The sequence below is a fragment of the Lepisosteus platostomus genome, chromosome 6 (genome assembly GCF_059453375.1).
Source record: "Lepisosteus platostomus isolate fLepPlt1 chromosome 6, fLepPlt1.hap1, whole genome shotgun sequence".
In the NCBI taxonomy this organism is placed as follows: domain Eukaryota; kingdom Metazoa; phylum Chordata; class Actinopteri; order Semionotiformes; family Lepisosteidae; genus Lepisosteus; species Lepisosteus platostomus.
The window spans coordinates 42,540,968-42,563,243 of NC_142616.1; the positions used below are offsets into that span (position 1 = coordinate 42,540,968).

Sequence of the window (22,276 nt, forward strand, 5' to 3'; positions counted from 1 at the left end):
AAGAATATAACTTCCAGCAAGAAATAACACTGGAGTAAACTGGAATTCGAATTCACCATACCACCATAAGCAAAGCCAGGGGAACTATGCATTCTCTTTCCTTGAAATCCCCAGATTCACAGCAATCTTTGGATATCTGAAGGTATGATACCTGGCTCTTCCTTTATAAAATATTACTGACATTGATATGGAACTTGCTACTTCCTCATTTTACCAGGAAAGCTATAGAACTGGGGACAGTATGTGGCACCTGATTGATCAACTTCAGGTACAACACATTAAATACGTTGGATTTTCTGAAGACAGTTACTTTATTATTTTAATTATTCATATTTCTGAAGTTAAGCCTTTTCCTCAACATCAGAAACAGTTCAAATATGTACTCTTAATTCCCAAGACATGACATCTCGCTTTCCCAGTTTTTAATTTTCCTAGATAAACACGGACAGCTTTGTCTGCCATTGCCGTAATGAGAGAATGTCCTCAATGGCAACAAAAAAATATATCAATAAATTCAGGGATCCAAGAAGGACCACCAATATTGTCCCCAGTCTCTATTTCTATGTTGATTCTAATCTTTTAGAATGTTTTCTTCTTCCCATACTAAGTTCAGCCTTTGAGAATCACAAATATGCACGTGTCTGATCGAAGCAAAACTTGCTTTCACTGCATTTTAGCAATGATGCTGTGAAAATTACAGCTACACAGACATGGCATAGAAACACTGCCACATATAACATATCAAAAACAGAAACTATTAATCCGAGATCTTTCTGCAACAGGGACAGGTAATTGCAGTCCTGGAGGGCTAGTGTCTGCAACTATTGTCTGGTCTCTTCAAAGCAGCAGTACCAGAAGAGCTGGGAAAAAGTGCTATTAAGACAATAATGGTCATTAACAGATTTGGAATAAAAACCTGCAGACATCCCTGTTTGCTAGAAGGTGGGGTTTTGTATTGACAAGCAACAACTTTTTATTCTCATAGCTGATGAACAGAGGCCAGCTGTATGATGTGGAAAGTGCTTCAAAGTGCGATACACTGCCCAGATTAGACATTTATTTACATATCCATCCAAAATTGAGCTTCAGAATGTGAAAGAGTACACAAGAATGTAAAACTGTTAGTAATAATTTTTAAGTTAATTACCTTCTCAACACGAACACTAATGAAGACAGATGCTACACAGCCAAAGCGTCATTAGGCATTGCTAAATGTATTTTACCATTTCAGTTCCAAATGTCATTATAATCCCATATTTAAAAAAAAATCTAAATTGCTTTGGCTTTGCATGGATTTGAAAACTGTGTTCCATTTCCCCATGGGTATGAATGCGATATTGAACGAGAACACATCTGGCATAAAATAAAACTCATTATACAACATATGGTGCTGAGCTTTTGCGAGACCATATTAAAATACCATGTCTGATATTCAAATTCCACTCACAAATAGGCCCAAAACTCATCAAAACTGTTATCCCTCAAATACTGACACAGTCTTCAATTTTCAGCCTTAAATCTTTCATCAACAGTTACCTCATATAGGAACGAACCAGCAAAACGAATGAAATTATCTTAAAGTTACATTTCTGATGACAATTTTATCTAGCAACTTTTTGTGTTTTACATTCAGCACATTAATACATACTTGCCTTGAGTTATGTCAGAATTAGATGTTACTTTATACATTTATCTTTCTTGAAGGATTACATCATATAAGAATGCAATATAAATAGCTGGTCTATCCAAATAACTCCATTACAAAAACTATCAAAAAGTAACGTCATTGGTGAGTAATATAGATATTTGCCCATATGGACAAGAGCAGTATGATCCACTGAACGCCATTCAACACTGCCGACCAAAAGATGCACCCAAACGATCATGGATGTAAATGGTAGCCACACTGCGACAATATAGCTCCCTCTGGTGTTATTGTTCTTGTTCCTGATGGTCAAACATCTACTAAACAGATATGCATCATAAGATGGTTTTCTCAATGCAATTGGTTGAATAAGGCTAGTCAAGGTCATCTAATTTTATAGGCACTCTGTACACATAAACATACAACGAAACATACTGCTGTGTCCAAAAATCACTGTTCCTGAATTCATGCATGGCATGGTTAAATAGGATAGTCCTAGACTGCTGTACATGTTGGAACAGGCATGCTCTTTATAACAGAGTTGATTGAACTAGAGTCTGCCAATCCCCTGAATGCCTTCTTGGTCCCATGCATGTTGCCCATTATCCATCACGACGATCCACCCTCATTTCTTTTTTTACCCATGGTCCAACTAATGCAGGGTTCCCTTTCTCCTCTGCACTGGCCACAATGGTAAACTAACAAAACAGTACTACCTCTTTAAACAGAAACTGAGATATTGAGAATCAAGATTATGAAATGTAACACAGAGCACTGTGTGTAATGTTCTCTTTACTGCCAGCTGTTACCGAGTTTCTCAACTTCATTGCAACAGCCCAGAAAAAAAAAACTTTGATGAAACACAAGAGCGTTATCCCAAGATGAAAAAGAAAACACCATTTATTACACAAAGCAAGAGACAACCCTCTTTGCATTGCAATTGATAACTGACATTCCCTGTGAGCTTCATTAGAGGTAATTATTGATTGCATTTCACAATGAAGTCCAGAATTGTTGTCTGCATTTTTTCCATCATGGAGTTGATACTGTCACACATCACACAGACATACTGTCAAAATCATACAGGGCAGCAGAAAATGTTCTTTTAAATCCTATGTATCTTATAAACCATACAGTATCTTGGGAACTGTGCTCTTTATTGTTTTTAGATCACAGACTCCAAAGTCCCCAGGAACAGCTATGTATTCCCTTTAAAAAACAGAGAGCAGATTTAAGACAGAATCCCTGCTAGGAGGTTATAATAAATAAAACTTCCTGCAAAGTAAACATGGTACATATTCCCAAAAGGCCAGCGCTCCCGGGGGCAGGAAATATCCTCTTTCTGTTTGAGTGGGAGTGCTGTGCCACCGTACAGTTACAGGTGAAGAGAGAGCGGGTTTGCAGGGCTGGGGTGTGAGCTCTGGGCTGTGGCATCCACCAGCCATTTAAGGAGAGCCACCTCCCTCTCTGGTTCAGTCATCCTTAGCCGCCCCCCTCAGGCTCGATTTCTGCTGCTTTTTCTCCTTCTGGCCCATCGTGCGGTACATCTTCTTGTGTGCCTCCTTCTGCCTCTTCAGCTTGTCCACTTCCTCCTGCTCCTTCTGCTTCAGGAACTCCTTGTGCTTCTGGTGCTGCTTGGAGCGAGCCCTCTTCTGCTTGTAGCCATGGACAGTGCTCAGAGCATTGAGCAGGGCAGCCACCTGGAAGCAACAGGACAGAAACAAGTTCATTAGAAACTCAGCCTACAAGAAAATCAACACTGCATTTGACTTCAAATTGGGAACATCATCTTAATGTTCAATGTGTTGGTAAACTGTAGCAAAACAATGGCAAAATATTCTGTGGTTTATCAGTACACTGGATAGAAAAGCGTTACATTCAATGGAATCTGTTCAAATATGGGTGTGGGGTGGGGACAACATTTGCAAGTCATTCACTTCTATGATCCCAAAGGACCTTCATTCAGTATTGCTCCTGTTGGAATGAGTGCTTAAATTTACAGCATGAGTTGAGCATAACCAGTATAAGCCATGGACTGAAGCTGAAAAAAAAATGTCTGGACAGTTGAAACCAAAATCAGTGAAGATGCATAGATACATGTCATATACATATTTATCCAATTAGGTTCCATATAAATGATTCAGTTTACAAACTTCAAAGATGAAAACAATGGCAATTAAGTCATTTTTCTATAAATTTCGAATGTCCAATTCTAAAATGCCTCTTCAGTTAGGAATCGCCAATAGTGACTTTATGGTCTGGCAACCTTTGAAGTGCAGCAAACTCAGGAGTGAACTACAAGGGAGTTATGGCACTGATTAGAGTCGTGGTGTGTCCTTAATAATGTGCATGTGAACTTGCAGAGGCTGCTGTTTCACTGGAGAGTCCTGGCCAGAGCTATCCCTAGCAGAGTTAACCTGTTTCAACATGATCCAGAGATCACCTCTCACTTCTAACCAATCTGAAGGTCTGATTACCGGGCCCCCAGTTAATATTTTGATACCATATAACCCCACCTCCTGCAAAGAACGGGAAAAAAACTTCTCAAACTCGTTAGTGAAACACTATTAGGCGATACCAAATGACCTCAATGATCAAGGCGCGTACAAAAACACACTACTCTGCCTACCGCAACCTTCTTATCCACAAAGATGTTTTGTTCAAGCTTAACAGACTTTCTGAAACGAGAATAACCCCTCCAAAATGTGGTATTTGACAGGCTGAAAGAGCACAAATGCTTCTTTAGGAAGGCTCACAAGGATGCCAAAATAATATATCACTTACGGGAGGGTCAAACTTTCTCATGCAAAGGTAGTCTCTATGCTTCCAGCCTACATGTTGTTTATTGCTCGCCTTAAAATAACTGGAAATTGTTTAAGACTGGCAAAGAGCCAAGGAAAATGCTGCACTCAGGCTTGTTACAAAAACCTTTGAAAACAACAATAATTCATAGAGCTCAGAGGCAGGCAGCAAGGATGAAACTGCACTGTTTAGAAGTATGACGCACCAAAATCTAGAGATGTGGGTGACTTGCTTGTTCAAGTGGCCTCGACCTTTCTTCTTAATGTGAAGGGTGATTTTGACATTTCCAGAGAGCAAATGAGAACAAAGGACATACCACAAGGAGACCTTGGTATGTCAAAGAATTAGTTACAGAGTCTCCTGACTGGAAAGATTGGGCTCTCATTGACATCTCTATTTCTTTTGCATCTTTTGCAGATTGAAAAACCTTGGGGTTATATTCGATTCTGGCTTAACATTTGACCCACATGTACAGCATACTGTCAAAACATCTTTTTTTCACCTTAAAAATATCGCAAGACTACGCCCTATGCTATCATTAACTGTGGCTGAAAAGCTGATCAACATATTTGTATTCTCTCGAATTGACTACTGCAATGCTCTACTCGCTGGGGTATCTAAATCTACTCTGAACAAGCTGCAGTATGTTCAGCAGCCAGAATCCTGACCAGGTCTAGTGCAAGTATTCACATTACTCCTATCCTGGAGTCCTTGCACTGGCTTCCAGTCAAATTCCGCGTAGACTTTAAAATCCTCATGCTCACCTATAAGGCTTTACATGGCTTGGCACCTCAATACCCGTCTGAACTTTTATCGCCCTACTCCCCACCTCGCAACCTCCGCTCTTCAAATTCTGCCCTCCTTACTGTCCCCCAAGCCCGTCTACATTGTATGGGCAACAGGGCCTTCTCCTGCTATGCCCCCAAGCTCTGGAACTCTTTGCCCAAGGATATCAGTCACCTTCTCTGAACTCCTTCAAATCCAGACTCAAAACCTTCTTCTTCAGAAAAGCCTTTACTTAACTGGTTCCATTCTTCACCCCTCTGCTCTTCTTAAAACCATTTTCCACGGTCTCCTCTATTGTTATTGTTGTATTGTTGTAATTGTAATTGTGTCCTATCTTGTGAAATCTTATTTATTGTTGTAGTCTTCTTATTTATTGTTATTGTCATCCTGTAAAGCGCTTTGAGAAGCCACCTTTAAAGGCGCCATATAAAATAAAGTTTATTATTATTATTTATTATCTAACCTCAGATTAGCAGGCAAAAATCCCGTCATCTGAGATGGTATGGAGCAAGGTGCACAACACCTCTTTTTAAGAAAAAGCGCCCCTAAACAAAAGTTAAACACCCAGTATTCCTGGGAGGCTAAACTGTAGTACAGCTTAACCAAGCCGAAGAAAGGCAACACTGGTTCTGTAATTGTTTAAAATCACAATTTGCGTAAAAAATTATAAAAACAATAATAGCTACCAGAGTAACATTTAATCTCCATTTTCTTGTGCGGAATATTATACTACATTATTGCAAAAATCCCTTAAAACGATGTATTCAGTTTACATTTACCTAGTATTTGAATTGAACTAACTGCCAGTGTATCAACATTGAGAGGGTTTGAAACTGTTTTCTATAAAAACAAAGCCAAACCACTACAGACCACACTGTGCAGGAACTGGGTAAATGAGCCAAGCTAAAAAAATACTTTGTTTCTCTGATTCCTAACTGTCATCTGCACTATCAGAGCTGGTAGAACCTCTATAACGGCTACATTCTCCAATTATAAAAATGGGGCATATATGTACAGTCTTAGGCAAAAATATTTACAGTATAAAATACATGTAACATTCATTATGGGGTGTTTTTCAGGGTTTTGACGGCAGTACGTCCACCTAGCAGTTTGATCCCATCAGATCTAAGAAGCTAAGCATAGCTGGACCAGGTCAGTACTGGGATGAGCCACTAGGAAAACCAGGAAAATTGATCATTGGTGAAGTAATTTCTCACTTTTCCCCCTGATCTGCTATGTATTGGGTCTGCCGCTGCAGAATGGCTGCCATCCAGGTGGATACTGACCTTCAGTGGCGAATGAAGTGGGCCCCCTCCTACGTGTGAAGTGCTAAGGAATTATTTTTTTTAGGACTGGTCTCTGCTTCCTCTATTACTCCAGGACAACAAAGCGTCATCTACACATTGGGATTTGCTAACCTTCCCCTTCTCCAGTCTGGAGAAAAAAAAAAACTTTAACCAACTTCTGTGACATCTAATACCAGTTTTATAAAATGTACTCCAACGCTCTAGCTTCAGGGTGACCCAGCTCACAGCTCTCACCACATACACTCTGACTTGACAATGGAAACCATGGTGACGGAATGCCACCTCACCTCAGTTCACCCACAGTCAGAGGAAACAGGGTAAAACACTGCATCCCAATTGCAACACTCTTTCCATGTGATGTCACAGTGACTGTGGCAAAGCTTCTCGGAAGGCATTGCAGCAGAACGGTTACTACATCACTAAATGCCGTATCTCGGAGTTGGCTTTGTACTTTCATTCTTCCATATTTAATCTGCAAATTACTTTCATATAACACTGGCCTCTTTAATTAAAGAAGGTGGATATTTTCAAATTTTTTAACTGTTTAAATACTTTAAAAACTTGAACATTCAGTATTTATGACATTAGTTTTATAAAAAATATTAAAGACAAGGCTGTGATGCAATAAGCCTGGCAAAATAAATATTTCTAAGAATTTTATAGTATAATAACTACTTTTCCCAGTCCCTCCCCTCCAACAGCAGGTTCAAAGGCCCAATGTGACTAAATTAAGCGAATCAGTTTGAAATCGATTGTAATTCGCACATAGAGCAGCAATAAAGGGCAAATTAATGGAGAAGCCCCACCCTCTTTAGTCAGAAAAAGAAATCAGCAGGCCTCAAACTCAGTTGAAACAATAGATTGTTGACTTAAGAACTTTGGTATATTATTCTGCATGCAGAAAAAGTATTAAATGTTGAAAAGTACCAAGCCTATTTGAAGAGGATATATGAAAAGTTAAAAAAAAGATGTGACTGGTTGCACATATGACCAGTGGTGTGTAATGTTTTTCACAAATTGTCAATAGAAGAAGGGAAGGGGGGGGGTCTCTCTCACCTTCCTTTCGTGGGGCTCTTTAATGACAGCTGGCCTCTGGAGGTCCCGAGGAACCTTGCCCTTATGCTGGAACTGTTTGGGCTTGCTCTTGAAGGGTAGCGCCTTCTGCAGTTGTTTGGGGATGTGCAGGGGGTTGAAGTGTCTCTTCATTCTCACCACCGGCTGCCAGGAAAAGAGAACAGTGTCATTCTCAGCCACAGGAACAGCAACTGACATGCACACAAAGCGCACAGCGGGGGGTACACAGCACAAGAGCCCAAGAAAAGTGACAGACAAGAGGCATTTTTGCTTGTGTGGTCAGATCTGAACTCTCCTACAGCTCCATCCGGAAAATTCCAAGAAAACTGGCTTCTACAACATGGATAATGTTCCAGACACCAGCTACCCTTTGTATAAAGAAATCTACCCTACATTTCAGGCTTAAATGAATCTCCTCTTTAACTTCCACTTGTGCCCCTAGATGTTTGATTTATTACAGAGCTGAATGGAATCATTTTGGTTACCATTATCACATTTCTCTGAGAAAACTCACAGTTTGCTCTGTTCAAGATCATAAAGATTTAGTTCTCCTAACTTTCAGAGATGCAGAATTATAGAAAATTAGAACATACAGAGGAGTATAAACCCTGAACCTGTCCAACCTCCAACCGCAATTCCCCAACACAGTACAGTAACATTGCACACTGCCTGGTAGATGGAACATCTTTGTTGGAGACAGTCTAGATTTTTTAAGACACTAATAAATATGTCACTTTATTTAAAAAACAAATCTGTAGATGGTCAAGCAGTTCTGGATAGAAGGATGGCATGATGTCCTTAATTTTTCTGAGTGACTCACTTACCTAGGCCAACTTACTCTTTATGGTTCTAAAATTAATCTGACTTTTTAAGAAGCTTCTCAAACACATGGTTCACTTCATACACCTAATAGTGCAGCTACAGCTGTAGCTCTCAGCCCTGGTATTGGGATATTGTTGTGCCTTCTGGCATTTCCTACAGGAACTCAATCAATTTTAGTTATTTTTTTTCATTTTTGTCTTTTAATTATTAAAAATGTGTGGAGTTTCTAATTGATATTCCCCGATTTTCAAAACTGCCCTCATTAATGTGTGTCAGCTGATATATAGCCAATTTGAGAAGCAGAGGAACAAACACATATTGTGGGAGTATTTCATGTATTAATGTTATAGGCAGAAAAGGGAGCAAATTCTTATCAGAAAGTTGAAAAGAGACTTCAAAAAGTTGTGTTTGCTGAAGTTGTTGGAAACAATATACTCTAGGGTATTTCCGAACCTAAGGACTAAGCACAGAAAAAAGTCTAAATAAACAAGCAGATCAATTGCATGAATTGGCATCAGTGATTAACGGCCCAGTTGGAATGAAAACCATTCGAGACAGACTGGGAACCACTGATCCAAAGGGCCCTATAATTCCCCTTGTTGTTGTTGTTTTTGTGCATAATGCACTAAAAGAAATGCAACAATAATATTTCATTTTTTGATGGCATGAAATGCAGTACCAAATATAGGAAAAGAAGAACATACCTTTAACATGAAAGGCCTCTGTTAACTTTGAACACATAATGAATGGTGATCGAAAGAGGGCTCAATCTGTGACCATATAATCAGCTAAATGTGCCACATGGGCCAGGCCAGGTGAGATCCTATACTGGGCTGTTTCCTAGGCTTGCTGCCACACAGAAAAGGTATGGCAGTCTGCGGAAACCATGCGCCTGCAATCCCATCACTGTGAGTTTCTCCTCCAGGCTCTCTGCCCAGCGGATGTGTCTATAGTCTGCATCTCTCCTATACTGGTACAGGGGTGATAGTCAACATTTGAGCTCACCACTAACAACAAGAATATGAACTGGGACAGTAACACACAAAAACAAAGTCTAAGAGATGTGTAAGGGAGCATGGATATTTTGTGATCAGTTATGGTAGAATCACTAAAGCAACATGAAACCTCGCAGATTGTGTCAAGTTGTTTTGGTTTTTACATTCATGTACAGTTATTAAAATCATGACCTAGTGCATCGCTTGGCGCACCGACGCCACCCGCTCTGCAGAGTCACAGTGACTCTGGCCTTGGGTTCAAACCCTACCTTGTACAGGGAGTCCTTATCGGGCTTGCGGCGCAGGCCCAGCTCGTGCCTCAGCTGGCCCACGGTTTTCATCCCACTCCAGGTGTCCTTCTGTCCCATGGGGCACAGCAGGGAGGTCACGGGGTTGTAGAGCTGAGGGACGGACACAGGGAACCACGATCGCAGGAACACAATGTCTGCCAGCAGAGAGACGAGGCAGATTCTCTTAGAACAGCAACCACCCTGAGCCCATCGCTCTGTTTACAGCTCTGCACAGGGTACAGTGCTCAGAAAAAAATCTGACCCCCTCAGTTCATCTGTAGTCTTGTTTATTCTACACCTATTTTATACCGCCTTCATGAAAGCCTTAATAAAAAATGGAAGATATATGTTTATTCACAAATCAAATGTACATAAAGGTACAAAACAATTGTATATGATATTAGCACAATGATTAATTTGATTAAATGTAACAGTAAATACATATGTGTAAATAAATATGTAAACCCTTAAAGTAACTGTTGGCAATGCCCTCTTTACATTTAATCAAGTTACCTTTTATTACGTTTCATTAATTTTGTTTTAAGTCTAATGTATACAAGAATATGGACAAACCTAGGGTATTTACAATCCGTTGCTCAGTACTGTAGTTACAGTTACCTATAAAACTGCGATACTTCCCTGTGTAAATTGGGACTGTTTCCTGCTTTGGATAAAGCCAAACTCATCCAGCACCTGGTGTTGGCTCATATAAGAACTTGCAGCTGTTCAAACCTCAAGTGTGTAAAACCATTTATGTCTGCAGAGCACCACTGCAGCTGAGCAGGCAAACTGAAAGCTGAGCCAGTACAGTACACACACACAGTTACACGGCAGCTATTTAATTAATACAAACACCAACCACAAAATGGGGTACAAACCACCACACCTGCAAAAGGTGGCTTGGTCCAATGCATTGTGCAGGGCCTGAAGCAGATGGGCACAACGAAAGCAGATTTTTTTTATCAAAGGAGATGAGGTACTTTGTGAAACTCCATCACTGGCATGATGCTCCTTTCAACATGCTAGGATGCTGTAAGTGCTGGGGGAACTGGAGCTGTATTCAGCAGAACGCACGGTACAGCCAAGTGGTTATTTGCAAGCATATCATACACCCGCTCTCTTCCTCACCACTCATCAGCAGCCTGTCCTCAAAGGTGGCCCTGAAGGCTCCAAGCGGCGTCCTTAAGGCCTTCTTGATCTGTCCACGCACCCCACTGACCGTCCGCAGAGACGCCCCCTCAAACTTTGCCACCTCCAGCACAGTGTTGAACATCCCCTAATGGAGAAAAGCAAGAGAGAGCTCAGGGTTATAGGCATTGGCATTAATAGGGCAGTAGTGTGGAGAAGTAGTCAGTGGAGCAGGACACCAGACCAAAGGGTGGGGTCCTAACCCTGAGTAGGAGGCTGGTGTTGTACCCTTGATTAACATACTACAGTAAATGCTTTCCCATATAAATGGGTTCCTGCAGTGTTGTAAATGAGAATTTCTTCTCAATTGGCTTATCTGGTTGAATAAAAATTACAGAAAATAATACACCTTGGCTATTAATTACAGACACCTTGACCCTTAATTTGATGGACGTTGATGAGCTCATCTGCATTGGGCACAAAACCTGCGGGTTCCACCATTAAAGAAACACTGTTTTAACAAATATAATTTAGGTGAGACTGCAACTGGCAGCGTGTCTGTGCTCTTGACACATGCACCCAGACTGTAAGTGGAAAACGAAGGTATTTGAAAAATAAATGGCCTTTTCACACATGTAACACCACTAACAAAACCTGCCTGCGTGCTTTCTCCGTTGAGCAACCTACTGGTCTTTAAGGCGTTTCAAGTTTATCGAATGGTACTGTTAACTGTTAGCACAGTCATCAAGGAAACAGGCTCAGATATCTTGCTAACTGCAGTCTCTTCAGTCTCAATGGACGCATAGAAATAGCCTGGCCTATGACTTCCAGCTTCTTAGTGAAATGGCTTGTTTGAATATACTCTAATTAACCTAATTTAAAACATCAAATACAAAACTATAAACATGAAACAGTGGGGGGATATTTAAAATACAGTAAGGGACACAGAGAAATCAATTCATGAAAATTCTTTCCCCAAGTTAAAAACAATTACACCTAATAAGCCTGCATTGAGTGGAATTACTCAGTCCAAAGCTGAGTTTTTTTTTCCAAAAATGGAAATTACAAACACCGAAGCTCTACGCTGAATATACAGCAGAATTAAGCACAGAACAGAGCCATGAGAGAAATGAATCCAGAACTACCTCTTTTGCTTTCTGTTCTAAATAATGATAAAAAAGACTCAAGTGCTATGTTAAGCTTTTGGCTATCTTCAGCACTGAAACTCCCCTAGTAACCAATGGTTACACTTTCAGCAACTTCTGTGGAAAAAAAAAAAGATACCTGAAAAAAAATATTTTAATTATCTTCAGTTACAAAGTCACATTTCTCTCAACAGTTGTGATCAGTGTTTGAAGTTATGAACTCCCACATGCTGGAAAACTATGCAAGAGACTGTCTGCAGCACATCCTTGATTATCCAGTCGGTGCCACAAAACTTCAGACTTCATCCTCACAATTCAGTTTCCTGTGAAGTTATTTTAGGAAGTGCATAAAAACAACACCCAGATGGTCAGAATAAGCCAGTTTCTTTACTGGTGCTGCATTGTGATTTACCCCAAAGAGCACTGGTTGCACAAAGAAATACAAAAGGCAACACAAAAGACAAAAGAAAGGTAACACAGTGCACCCAGTGGCTGATCATCAAGACCAAGTTATTTACTAACAGCCATAACTTTCCAAACAGATAGCATCTTCCTCATTTGTTTTTACAGCAGACATCACTGCTCTCTCACAAATATTTACCTGACGGAAATGACAAGACTAGCTAGCAAGAATTGTTTTGATGTTTTATTTTGTTTTGTACACTTTTTCAACTTGTGAATAATCACGAAATTGCAAAATCGTAGAGAGGACTAAAAGGATGCTTTGACAATTGTCTTAGCAAGATGATACAAATCTCTCATTTGATGATGAAGTGACCCAATTTATTGAAGGAGTCGCACTTCTAGTCTTTCAACAGCTTACCTTGATGAAAGCTGTGTTCTTGAAGATCTTGTATGGGTAGCCAATCAGCTTGAGCTTCTTGACAATGGTCACTGATTTATCCAGGTCCAGCACTACCCCTGTGGCAGCGATGCGGAAGCTGGCCTGAGAGATCAAAACCCGACAGATGGTGACAATGGGCAGACTGTTATTACTGCTGAACTGCACCTCAGACAATGACACACAATACCACACGCGCAGCCCAGAGATGGCAACAGTACTGTCATTATTACGGTGATCTGTTCCAAGTACATTACTAGCAGAAGCCTCCTATACAATTTGAACTATGCAAATATATTCAAAATAAGGTCTCAAGCTGGGAATTCTGAGCACCCGACAGTAGTTTATTACATGGGCCTTGGAGCTTTTAGCACCTGAAAAGACTTAAAGAGCCATACTAACAGTCTTTTTTCTGTGCATGTGATTACTAGACTAAACAGAGAATCACAGGAAGTCCATCTGCCCCCCAAAATGTTTTGTAGGGTGTCACGGGCAAATTCAGAATTAAAGATGAAGGTCTGCACCTTTCAGCATTAAAGCCACGTAAGAAGGAAAACCACGAATGTGGCAAACATGTATGCATTAGCATTTCTCACACCATGTCTTGTTAAAATCCAACACTATATAGTCAATGACACATCTAACCTAAACAACATTTCTTAGGTTTAAACCTAAATCGAGCTAGTACTTTCAAATTCATGGTGCAACACAAACAAGGTAGAGTCAGACTCCTACCTGAGTGCCTGCTACAGACTGGACTGCCAGGAAGCCAGTTCCCTGTGGGGTGATGGGCCCTAAGAAGGAAAAACAGACATCAGCTTCCTGAAATTTGGTCCAGGATTTCTGAAGGTAACAGTAAAATTCATACAGTTGCATCTTTTAACAAATGTTTTGTTGATTTTCTTGGATTTTGGTTTCAGACAAATGTGGAATGATTTGTTTTACAGTTAGGCCCTATAAATTATAACAAGCATTATTTTACTCTCTCTGTTATTAATCAGCTTCCTTAGGGTCAATGATTTCAGTACTAAAGCGAGGCTGCGTTAAATATGCAGTGCAATCGACAACTTCTTCCCGATCAAGGTACAGACCTAGGACAGCTCAGTCACAGTGACCACCCTGTTCCTAGTAATCTAGTTTCCTGTTAGTGCTAAACATCTTGTATATCACAGAGCTGTAGAGAACGTCATACTTTGTGAACTTTGCACTTCATTATAATGTACAAATAGAGTAGAGCCAAGTCAAAGCACATAGGTATAGATGTTCAAAGTCTGAAAAAAATTAACAGCTCTCCATTTCAGACTTTTAACTCAGGCAACACTCTTTAACCCCCTCTGGGAGGTGGGGCACCAATAAATCTATTATTGCAAAGCACTTTGATTCATTTCAGGTTTGTAGCCCAATAAAATATAAAATATATATTTTTAGTTTTCTATTTTACCATTTCTAATTTATATATTTTCTATTTCTGTTTCACAAGTCTAAATAAATTACTCACAACCAAGAAGGAAAATATCTAGCACCTAGAGATGATTTACATACACCAGTGTGCTGCTCATGACAGCTGAAATGGCCAAGATGCTATGCAGTGGAAGTGCAATTTCCATTCCTGCAAAGGCTTGAATTCCATGTGAGATGAGAGGGTCACGTCAATCATTTGGTGATTTACTAATAGCCATCACCAGGCACTTCACAATGAGACAGAAAATACAGAATATATTTTTATTAGTAACAGTACAGCTGGGCAACAGGGTTCAAACCTGTCATTAATAATAATAATAATAATAATTGCTTACACTTATATAGTGCTTTTCTGGACACTCCACTCAAAGCGCTTTACAGGTAATGGGGATCCCCTCCACCACCACCAATGTGCAGCATCCACCTGGATGATGCGACGGCAGCCATAGTGCGCCAGAACGCTCACCACACATCAGCTATCAGTGGGGAGGAGAGCAGAGTAATGAAGCCAATTCATAGAGGGGGATTGTTAGGAGGCCATGATTGATAACAGCCGATGGGGAAATTTGGCCAGGATGCCGGGGTTACACCCCTACTCTTTTCGAGAAACACCCTGGGATTTTTAATGACCACAGAGAGTCAGGACCTCGGTTTTACGTCTCATCCGAAGGACGGCGCCTGTTTACAGTATAGTGTCCCCATCACTACACTGGGGCATTAGGACCCACATGAGCCGCAGGGTGAGCGCCCCCTGCTGGCCCCACTAACGCCTCTTCCAGCAGCAACCTTAGTTTTTCCCAGGAGGTCTCCCATCCAGGTACTGACCAGGCTCACACCTGCTTAGCTTCAGTGGGTTGCCAGTAGTGAGTTGCAGGGTGATATGGCTGCTGGCTGCATTACCTGATCATTACCTGATCACATCTGAGAGTTTTCCACACACAGCCCTTTATCGAATGAGGGTGTTTGTTCTTTCATGGCTGAGAGATCTGTTTTCCAGCTGCTCTCCATAATGTTGCTCAGTTTATAATAATAACAAATCCTTACACTTATATAGCACTTTTCTGGACACTCCACTCAAAGCGCTTTACAGGTAATGGGTGTCTCCTCTACCATCACCAGTGTTCAGCCCCACCTGGATGATGCAACGGCAGACAAAGTGCACCAGTACGCTCACCACACATCAGGTATCAGTGGGGAGAACAGAGTGATGAACCCAATTCATAGATGGGGATTATTAGAAGGCCATGACTGGTAAAGACCAGTGGAAAATCTGGCCAGGACACTGGGGTTACACCCTTACTCTTTTCAAGAAATGCTCTGGGATTTTTAATGACCACAGAGAGTCAGAACTTCGGTTTTACCTTTCATTCAAAGGACAGCGTTTTTTTTTACATTATAGTGTTCCCATCACTGTACTGGCGCATTACGACCCACACAAACTACATTGTGAGTGCTCCCTACTGGCCCCACACACCTATTCCAGCAGCAACCTTAGTTTTTCCTAGGAGGTCTCTAATCCAGGTACTGATCTAAACATAACAGCAAACAAAGTCTTTGACCTAAAACCAGTATTAATTCTAAAAAACTGCCAGCTGAACTGTTGCACAGTCCGAGCAGAGCCACTGGGTCTATACGGACCCCAAGCGCCGAGTCCTCACCCCAGATGGTGGCTCCGCAGTGCATGTGCATCGGGGTGTACTTGAGCAGGCGGTGTCGGCCATTGTGGTCTTCGATGTGGTACAGCGGGATGGTCTGGAAGCGGCGCCAGCCCAGAGACAGGATCAGCGGGTCCCGTGTCTTCAGGATGCGATCGTACCAGCGGTGCTTCTTCAGACGCATCTAGAAGACCACAGCGACTGTCTGGGTAACTCAAGATCAACCAGCTCTCTTTACTTCTGAAACCCCTTTCCAGCATGTACCTTAAGACTAGACACATCTAGTTTACGGGTGTAGAGTGTAAATACAGGGGCTGTTTAAAACAGTGCGCTCATCCTGCAGAGGGCAATCGTCAGAGAGTGGAAACAAGGCAGTTCAAGAGAAACGTATGACTCCAGATAACTGCCCTGAGAAATGCACCACACTTCCTGCCCTTCATTATTAAAACAGCAATGCAGGATAAAGCTGTTCTTGGAAAACATAAGCAGCCATGCTTCATGATGAAAGATATGGAACCCTGAAGCTTGACACACCCTCACTCACACTCTGCCTGAATTTCCTCATTCATGGATTTAGCAGACTGCCTGCCTTTGAGCCACTCGTCTGTTAATACCTCACAGGCAACACATCCTGGAGGTTCAGCTTTGCCAAGGTTGCAAGTCCCCCAGATGCCGCAGGGGTCACTGTGTCAACTGAGAGCCAAGAGAGCCTCTACTCTATGCTGGGGAGAGCTCAGCCCATTGGGAAATCCTGGTTACAGTTGACTAGAGACATCACTCAGGCTCGGACCCGTGATCATAGAGCTTTTGGACTACCTACTAATAAAACAGTAAGTATGCTTACAGTGGCAAAAGCACATTTCTTCCCTATTTGCTGTCAGAAATTCAATATTTCAATATCTAGGATTACTGAAAACACTGGAGCACATCACTGGAAAACTGGTACTAGCAAGTAGACATGAAGTTCAAAGCCAGACAGGAAGTTCCATTGCTCAAAATACAGTAAAAAAGTGAATATTAGGAGACAGTGAGAACTTCAAGTTCACTGATGACTGCAGTCTAAGGACATCTAAGGACATCCTCAGGCACTGTCTAAGCCACTTATTTTCAGAGGTGCACAAACTCCCATGGTACCACTCACTTGCAGGTAGCCTACATTTCCTTCGCTGGCCCACAGACCTCCAAGGATAACGGGATAGTGGGGGTCAAAGTTCATGACGAATTCACAGGGAAGACCAGTGATTTCAAGACGCACATACATCCCAGGCCGGAAACCCTCGTACTGAACCCTCAACTCATCGTCCAAGTCCTCAAACTCAGCCCGGTTCAGCTGCAGGAGAATTGCAAACCATTAGTAATGTATTCTGTATTGCTTATCACACATTAATATAGAAGATTCTATTACAGCCAATCACCAATTAACAAAATCAAGTTTTCCAGGTTTCTACTACTTATAAGTTCTCAATATTTTTGGCATCTTTCTATATATAGGAGAAAAGTGGTAAAAATTCCCAAAAAGAAAATACAAAAAAGTGTTCACCCCAGTTTGACTTTAAATGCCCCTGAGTTTCTTGTCTGATTCAGAGGGTTCATAAACCTATCTATCCCCTAATTACGGCCCCCTGACCTCTGACCTGTGCCTGCCTCTGCATCTCTTCCTTGAGGTCATCAAAGTAGGTGGCGTCTCCCTCATCATACTCCGAGTTGAACCGCTCCTTCAGTCGCCGCTTCTTCTCCAGACGGGCTTTCTGCTTCTCCTCTTCTTCATCAGCCCCCTTTCCTTCCTCCTCCTCCTCCTCCTCTCCACTCTCCTGCCCAACAAAGCATAACAGTAAACACTCAGACCCCCTCTCTTAGGCCCATTTCCACCTCGCACTCACTGACTGCCAGAGGTGACAGTATTTAATCTTGTTAAGCTATTAATCAGATAGACCCTCTTCCAGCCCCATTCTTCTGCCAGCAAATTAAAACAAGGCTGTTCCTGGCTGGCCTTAAGAGTCCCATTGCAGACATTAGTATTATAATGTGCATCTGAAAATCAAAAACACCAGCTGTATATAAAACACGCTATGTAAAACACACACACATTTAATACTATTTTGACAGCAGATAGGCCCATAGAAAGTTGTAACACCAAGCTGAGACTGCTGCATGTTTATTACCAGTCTTACAAGTTAAACAATAAAGCTCTCAGCAGTGGAAGACAGAAACACAGGAGGAAGCAGCAGCTTCTTTCCCGTGAATCATGTACAATGAATTCCAAGATTTCGGGGAATGTAAATTCCAGTAGTGCCCTCCCACTCCTGTAGGGATAGCACAGGCAGACACAAGGTTTCTACCCTTCTGACAAAGTTGTTGTTCTGAATTCATTCTTGACACAGAAAATGATCTAATCAGTTTGACCTAAAATTAACCTCCAGTTAAGACCAACACCCATTCCTCACTAACTGTATCACACCACTCCATAGCTACAAAGCTTAACAGCACAAGTACATAATCCCCCTGCTGGCGCTAATAAGGAACTATACATATTACAGACCATCTTTTCGGCATTTTTTCTTTCCCTCTTACTTATAGGTCTCTCTACCTCTGACTTTTAAGGAAATATTCAATTAGCTTTCAGAGAAAACCCAGTGTCATAATTCTCTTCTCACACGAAGGCCTACCGCAACAGGCATTTTAATTTGGCAACAGTGTTTCTGTGAAGTGCGGAATTTTAGGACATGAACCAGGAGAGTACCAAGTGACTACTATTTGATGTTATAGGAGCAATGAAGAAAGCCACAGTAGACTGAGCACCTCACTCTGGTCCTCCATCTTCTCAGGCTGTCCTTTGTGCACCTCCCCTGTCTCCAAGTCTTCAAAGTCTCCGTACATCTCCTCTGGAGGAGGGGAGGGGGGAGGGGGGAGAGAGGGAAGAAGTCAGTCACAGAGAAGGAGCAAAGGAGCAGAGCTGTGTGACAGGACACCACGGTGACCGAGAGCAGACACATGACGGCAGAACCTGTTGAGCGAAGAAAGCAATTAGACAGATTCGTAAGGGTTGCAGGGAGACCTGCTGTATGTGGGCGATGGGGAGAGTGGGAACCACCAGAAGGAGTTACAGTGATGACGGGAACAAGGAGAGATGGCATGGGCTGGCATGAGTGCTGAATATCGCCATTTCTAGAAGTGAAGGAACTGCCATTGTATGCCACCCGAGATTACACCATTCTCCAGAAGCTGAAGAGTTAATACGCACATGCAACAAGAAAGGCCTGCTCCGCTGTGGGTGAAAAAAACTGAAAATGCTCTCCCCGACAACTGTTCTAAATCGTTATGGAGGACAGCATGGATGGTACCACAGCAACAATAATTAGCATTTCATTAACTGCTCCATCTGAACAGAAAGATTGCAACAGCAAAGGCCAATTATACCTGCTGACAACAAAAAATACTAAATGTATTGTACAGAAGTTACTCGAGTACATTAAGGTATCAGAAACGGGGAGTGTAAATGAGGCATCAAATGTGTATGATTTTGTTTCTCCAGTGCTAATATTATGTGTCAGACTAACTCAGCTGTACATTATTATTCATGAATGGCACTCTATACATGGGACAAGACACCCAGTCAAAATACGTAATTATCTCATACATAACTGCAATCCTCCTTGCATGTAAATGCAGTGAGTTTGTGAAAGAGAGCGCGGGTGGAAAAGGTAGGATAAAGAAACTCACCGTCCTCCTTCAGAAGTGTGGAGGCGTCCTTCTCTGCCTCCCACTTGCCTGTCACAAAGCAATCCTTGATAGACTCCAGCATCTGCAATGATCAAAACCATTGGTCACGCCTGCAGCTCCTGCGCCCGCTGCCAAAAACGCAACTACCACACTTCCCCACCACTACCAACTCCATCAAAATGAGTGTAACTGTCCAGCAGCAAATCTGTGCACATGATCCCATACCCAGCATTCCACGTCAGCACCTGCATCAGGCGTGAGGCGCGAGGCTGGGATGCCAGACAAATGTATTGTGGTTCAGAATTAAGAGAAAGAGGGCATCTTCACTCTCCATTCTCAAATTGCACACTCACCACCCATCTATCTCCCCTCTCCCACCTCCTCTACCTTCATTTAATACTCTGCATTTCCTCTTTCTTCCTGATCCTGGTCCTTACCTCCTCCTGGTCCCAGTTGTGAATGCCATCCGGGGGGTATCGTGAACAGTCCAGCCCATCTGCCTGCCGTTTCTTGCTTGTCTCGGGGCGACTGACGCGGAAAAGACCACCCAGCTCTTCTTCCTCCTCTTCCTCATCCTTTATCTCTTCCTTAGCTGCCACTGTGGGGCAAGGTAAATCTATTAAGCCACATCACACAGCACTCCAAAACAGCTCTGCCAAGACTGAAGACTGCTCACTAGACTCAACTAGTGTTTCTCAACCGTTATCCATCCCACAACACAATTCTATACATTTATACATTCACCACTCCCTCCCTACCTACACATATAGATCACTGACCAGATCATTAGTAGTACGATACACAAATACAAAAATTCTATGTTCAATTTTATATTTGCCGCCGCGTAGTCACCTTACCCTGGCCGTAATGCACGAGCCTCTCTCAGAACGTCTCAGACGTTTGAAAAACATTTTTTCAGGTATGAAAAACCAAGCTCGTCCAGGTAGGCTGCTGAAAATGGCCGTCAGATTCAGAATGTATGGTATGTATGATACCACTAAATATGCTGTCTTGTCTGCGCTCTCTTCTACTTGGGTGTGTGGTGACCTTCTTTGCCTTTCATTGTGCTCTTCTCCTCCCTTATTCTCTGCACCCCTTCTCACCCGCACACCTTTCACACCATTCGCAGGACGTCCCCCTTGCGCACGACGGGTTGGCTCCGCAGTTACGCCATCCAGAAATCACCACTGCGCCTGCACCCCCACCCCGGCAACTCCCACATGTCTTTGAGCACAGGCTTTGGTCTTGTGTTTATTCACTGAACAAGCAAGATGACACTTTAGTCACTCTACCAAACCCATATATAGATCTAAGCCATATCTCATATATTCATTTTTTGTTTTTCCCCATTTAGGACTGTTCCAAAATCCCTCGGCACAGCCGTTCACACCTCTGTGCTGCGGCACGCTGGGTAAAAAGTGCTACACCCCCCAGTGGGAAAGTGAAGCCATTTGACCAGAAGCATGCTTGGAATCAAGCCCTTGGCCACACCCCCGCCTCGTCTACCCCCTGGAAGAAATTTACCCCCAGGGGGAAATGATGCTGCACTCTCAGAGGTGTGAGAAGGGAAATGGGCTGTCTGTGGCTCATTACACTTCCCTGCAATGGGTTCACAAAGCTGTCCGAAGGCCCCCAGGCTGAGTAGCGACCAGAAAGCAGTGAGATTTGTCAAAAGGAGCAGTGCATTCAGTAACAAGGCCACTACTACTCCACTCCTGTTCAGAATATTGAATATTGAAAAAATTTATGTATTTTGAATTTTATGGATGAGATATTCCTCTTATTTTCCATATGCTAAAGGAATTCCGAAGCACCTACACAACACAACAACTTATAAGGCTTTTACCACAAAATGAATACACAACTCCTTGAGCCAGAGGCAGGAAATCACAGGCACTGGCTTCAAAAAAGAAAGGCTGCTTTTGGTCTAATTTGTTTAAGTTTTGTTAAGCATTTTGAAGGATATGTAAGCTCTAATACATCTAGCTGGGAAATACACAGCACACAGCTGACTGGAAAATATACATGAAACCTGGTTTGAAAGAAAAGTCTGAAAGAAATAAAACTGTAACACTACCTCCCTTACAAAAATCTCACAAGAAAACTCCAAACCCACATTCATTCACTCTTTGAATAAACATTGACCAAGCTGCACAGGTTTAGAGATGTTAGAATTGTTCACATACATGTGCATGCAGAATGCTAAATGCCTTCCGTCTGTGCCGTGTAAATGCAGTGCATGAATCAGGTAACAAAGCACTGTTTTGCAGAGCAGCTGAATTGAAAAGAGCAAACATGGCACAGATAAAAATTGTATGCTACACAGCACAAACCCCAGACCAGAAAAAACACCATCACAGTGGGACTTGATGGCTAACCTTGATGCAGATGCTCTTGTTGCACAATGATATTTAAATTATATGATCAGATTCAGAAGAATGATGGGAAAGAAAGCAAGCAAATGAATGGTTGCCATCGCCTTGGAACATGGCACCTGAATTCTGTGCAAATTATATCACCAGAAGAGTGATGCAGAAAAAACAAACAAGCTCACACACAAGGTACACCTGAGGCCTAAGTTTCATGCACCAGGCAAGGCCTGGTT

General features: G+C 42.1%; 1 protein-coding gene across 1 annotated transcript in view; it reads right to left on the bottom strand.

Moving 5' to 3' along the window:
• Positions 1-2,527: 2,527 nt before the first annotated feature.
• The window catches only part of bms1 (BMS1 ribosome biogenesis factor), a 32,047-nt gene continuing 12,298 nt past the window's right edge, over positions 2,528-22,276 (bottom strand). Inside the window, exons 12-23 of the mRNA XM_088635902.1 lie at positions 20,109-20,269; positions 19,672-19,753; positions 18,751-18,833; positions 17,586-17,762; positions 17,093-17,281; positions 15,955-16,135; positions 13,571-13,629; positions 12,818-12,940; positions 10,850-10,997; positions 9,701-9,876; positions 7,597-7,758; positions 2,528-3,345 (exon numbers count right to left, since the gene is read on the bottom strand). Coding sequence (XP_088492028.1) covers positions 3,118-3,345; positions 7,597-7,758; positions 9,701-9,876; positions 10,850-10,997; positions 12,818-12,940; positions 13,571-13,629; positions 15,955-16,135; positions 17,093-17,281; positions 17,586-17,762; positions 18,751-18,833; positions 19,672-19,753; positions 20,109-20,269 — 1,769 coding nt within the window. The 3' untranslated portion in view covers positions 2,528-3,117. The remainder of the gene's footprint in view (positions 3,346-7,596; positions 7,759-9,700; positions 9,877-10,849; positions 10,998-12,817; positions 12,941-13,570; positions 13,630-15,954; positions 16,136-17,092; positions 17,282-17,585; positions 17,763-18,750; positions 18,834-19,671; positions 19,754-20,108; positions 20,270-22,276) is intronic.